Here is a 4,224-nt window from a genome sequence, read left to right on the forward strand (position 1 = left end):
AAGTGAGGGACACTTGAACATATAAATTAAAAATATTTTAGGCTTAATTGCACTTTTGGTCCCTCTATTATAGGTGAAAATTGAAAGTAGTCCCCCCATTTTGTTTGTCCTCAGGTTTAGTCCCCCAAACAAATTTTGAGTCCAAATCATGATGAGTTGTCATTTTTTAATGACGTGTCAATAAAAGGTTGACGTGGCAGACGCTTATGTGGAATAAACTCATTATTATATTATTTTTTATTAAAAAATATAATTTATATTTTTAAAAACCATTATTATAATTGTGACAATATTTTTAAAAATACAATTTAATTATTAAAATTAAGTTAAAAGAAAAAACACCTAAAATCATGAACCCTAAACAAATTAAAATCAAAAGCATTCACTTATGAACCCTAAAATCATTATGAACCCTAAAATCATGAACTAGAACTAAAACCCTCTTTCATTTTCCCATTCTCTTATTTCCCAGTCTCTCCGCCTATAATCCTAAAACCTCATCCCTTCATTTCTTCACTATGGATTCTCAAACCCTATCTCCTTCCCAATTTGAACCAAATTATTCTGCTGTTGTTGGTGTTGTTGAGAATGGTGATGGTGATGAGGATGTTGTTGAGAAGGGAAACAGGTGCATGCGACTGTTCTAGCAAAAGGGTATTGCTCAGACGTGTTCGTGAACACTAATTTGATAAATTTTTATTCGAACGGAGGTGGTGTTGAGCAAGCACGCCATGTGTTTGATGATATGACTCAAAGAAGTGTTGTTAGCTGGAATTCCATACTTGCTGGGTATGTTAGGTGCGGTGATTTTGATGCAGCGGGAAAAGTTTTCGAGGAAATGCCATATAGAAATGTTGTGTCTTGGACGACCATGATTGTTGGGTGTGCTCATAATGGGAAATCTGAACAAGCTTTATTGTTGTTTGGTCAGATGAGGAGAGCACGTGTGGAATTCGATCATGTGGCGTTGGTGGCAGCTTTATCAGCATGTGCTGAATTAGGGGATCTGAAGTTAGGAAGATGGGTCCATTGGTATGTTCAAAAGAGGCAACAACAACCCTCTGTCCGCTTGAATAATGCACTCATGCACATGTATGCAAGTTGTGGAATTATTGATGAAGCTTATCAAGTGTTTACCAAGATGTCTCAGAAAACAACTGTGTCTTGGACTATCATCATCATGGCTTTTGCAAAACAAGGTCTTGGGAAGGAAGCTCTTGATCTGTTTAAAGATATGTTTAGTGATGATGTGGGGGAAAATGGTGTAAAACCTGATGGAACAATCTTCATTGGAGTTCTTTGTGCTTGCAGTCATGCAGGGTTTGTGGAGGAATGACGCATAATTTTTGAATCGATGATACATACTTGGCGAATCAGCCCGAGGATTGAACGCTATGGATGCATGGTTGATCTCTTGAGCCATCAGCCCATAATTTTTTATTTGTTTAGGGTTTATGATTTTAGGTGTTTTTTCTTTTAACTTAATTTTAATAATTAAATTGTATTTTTAAAAATATTGTCACAATTATAATAATGGTTTTTAAAAATATAAATTATATTTTTTAATCAGAAATAATATAATAATGAGTTGATTCCACATAAGCGTCTGTCACGTCACCCTTTTATTGACGCGTCATTAAAAAATGACAGCTCATCATGATTTGGACTCAAATTCTGTTTGGGGACTAAAACTGAGGACAAACAAAATGAGGGGACTACTTTCAATTTTCACCTATAATAATGGGACCAAAAGTGCAATTAAACCAATATTTTACAGTAGTTTAATTGCCTCGCATTTTAAAAACACTAAGAAAAATGTAAAGAGAAAAAGAAAACATAAATTGAACTAAACTAGAAATAAGAGAACTAATGGAATGGACTTTATATTAGTGGCTAGCTCAAGAAAAATCAATGTTCCAGTAATAAAACAAACAATTTCAAAAAGACAAAATTAGTTCATCTAAACCATTAATTTAAGAATATAAACATAAGTTCATTATTGTCTGATATCAACGGGAACATCCTCTTTGTATACTTGTGATACTCAAACAATAGCTACAATTGAGTTAAGTGCAACTTAATATTTTTCATCTAAACGAATATATAATTAATGCATAAAATGACAAACTTTATAATAATCTCAATATTTCGGACATTTTCAAATATTTGAGAGGATTTAACACTATCATAAATGAAAGGAAAGTTACTAAGCAATAACCTAAGATTGTAGAAGTAATTGGGATATCGCTATCGTCGAGGTATCATCTTTCAAGTCAAATTCAAATAAAATGGCAAATTGAGAAATAAAATGACACAAAAGTTTTTGATTGTTAAATTTTATCAGATTAATTTATAAAAACTAGTGAGCTGCCCAAGAAATTCAAATATAGTTCACACAGTAATAACTAAAGAGTGTAATTAGAAAAAATAATAAAGTTATTTAAAAAATAATAAATGACATTTATTTTAGAATAACTTTATGGTAGAGTGATATTTATTATAAAATAAAAAGAATGTTTTAAATCACAAAAGTTATAGTTGCAATAAAAACAATAAGTTATCTTCATTTTACTAATACTAATCCAATCTATATATATTCTTCTAAATTAGTGTTTTAAAATCGAACAACGATGGACCTGGTCAAAATATTAGATCGATAAATCATTATCTAATTAGTCATTTATTGATTTGCATAATTATTAATATAATCTAAATTAAAGATTTCTAAAAATTCATGACATGAAAATTTCATATAGAAAAGTATATATCATTCTATATTATTTTCATTCATTTTTAAATTATACAAAAATATAACAATTAATAATATTCATAAAGAGAGGTGATGGTTATTAATTTATTATAATTAAAAAAGTATGTGGTTATAGAAGAAATTATATTTACAAACAAGTATAGTGATGAAATATATTTTTATTTAATTTTAAAATAAATATAATGTTTATAAAATCATATAGTATAATTTTGTTTAAGTAATATTTACAAATATGTAGAAGTATAGGCAATAAGCATATAAAGTCTGGCATGTGATGCATAAATTGTTGTTAAACAAATCAATCTCGCTATCGTAACTTCTAGACCTAACTCTCAACATAAGAAATTCTGACAATTGTGACTTATTTATCTCTTAATCGAACACTGCTGGTTATTCTTTTGGCTGCCTCCTTGCAAAAAAAAAAAAAATAGTTTATTTCTTCATCGTCGTCGATTAGAGGAGTAAGATTTTTATAACTTTTTAGTCAAAATTATTTATTTAAATTATTTTATTCTTCTGTTGTTTTTCTTAGGATTTTCTGTTATTTTATAGGATTTTGTTTTAAATATTTTTTTTAATTACTCAAATGTCACTTATGGAAAAAAATATTACGTGATTGTCCTACTTTTTCAATTAAATAAAAAGTCGCTTCTCGGACCAGCGACCAGATGAAGGAATATTTTATCAAACTCAATAGAAAGTTGTTTTCTCATGGAGCGACATGCTAGTGCCCACTAGTTATTGTAATTTTTTTTCTCATTTAAATAATTGTTACTAATTATTTAATAAATTAAAATTAATTAAATAATTTAAAAAATAAAATACTAATAATAAAGTAAAATAAAATATATTAATAAATTATTAATTATTTAAATTATTTAATTATTATTATTCTAATAAATAATTATTATAATTATGACTAAAATGATTATAATTAAAATGATTAAATTATATTATAAATTTAAAAGAAAATACATTAAAATTGAATAAAAAAACATCAAAATTTAAACAAATAATAATAATAAAAAAAAAGAAAATTATACTAATAACATGAAAATAAAACCAAATACATTAAATTAACAAAAAAATACATCACATTTGAGAAAAAAAAAAACATCAAATTTATATCAATGATGTCCGCCTAAATGACCTTCAGTTCCACATTTAGAATGTCTTCGAATTTGTCTAGCTCTCTGAACGAGTAGAAGTTCTTCCGATTTATCCTTATTTTGATCATTTTCCTCAATGTATTACATTTCGTCGGTGCCACTAATCTACCTACAACTTACATTGAGGAAAATGATCAATATTAGGATGAACTGGAAAAATATCATCTCGTTTAGAGAGCTAGAAGAGTTCAACGACATCCTAAATATGGAAATGGAGGTAATTTAGGTGGACATCATTGATATAAATTTGATATTTATTAATTATTATTCGTTTTAATTTTGATG

At 27.9% G+C, this 4,224-nt stretch overlaps 1 protein-coding gene across 1 annotated transcript; it reads left to right on the forward strand.

Annotated features, from left to right (window-relative positions):
• Nucleotides 1-518: 518 nt before the first annotated feature.
• LOC101501798 (pentatricopeptide repeat-containing protein At4g21065-like) lies at nt 519-1,336 on the forward strand. Its single transcript, XM_004496256.1, has 2 exons — nt 519-628; nt 799-1,336. Exons 1-2 carry the CDS (start codon nt 519-521, stop codon nt 1,334-1,336), a joined length of 648 nt encoding a protein of 215 aa, XP_004496313.1.
• The last annotated feature ends 2,888 nt before the right edge of the window (nt 1,337-4,224 follow it).

Source organism: Cicer arietinum, chromosome 4, assembly GCF_000331145.2.
Source record: "Cicer arietinum cultivar CDC Frontier isolate Library 1 chromosome 4, Cicar.CDCFrontier_v2.0, whole genome shotgun sequence".
Classification (NCBI taxonomy): domain Eukaryota; kingdom Viridiplantae; phylum Streptophyta; class Magnoliopsida; order Fabales; family Fabaceae; genus Cicer; species Cicer arietinum.

Excerpts from the sequence above, each read along its gene's own strand:
- LOC101501798 (XM_004496256.1), top strand. The coding sequence starts at position 519 with ATGGATTCTCAAACCCTATCTCCTTCCCAATTTGAACCAAATTATTCT. Across the intron at positions 629-798 it reads GTTGTTGAGAAGGGAAACAG|GTGCGGTGATTTTGATGCAG; the intron begins GTGCATGCGACT and ends TGGGTATGTTAG.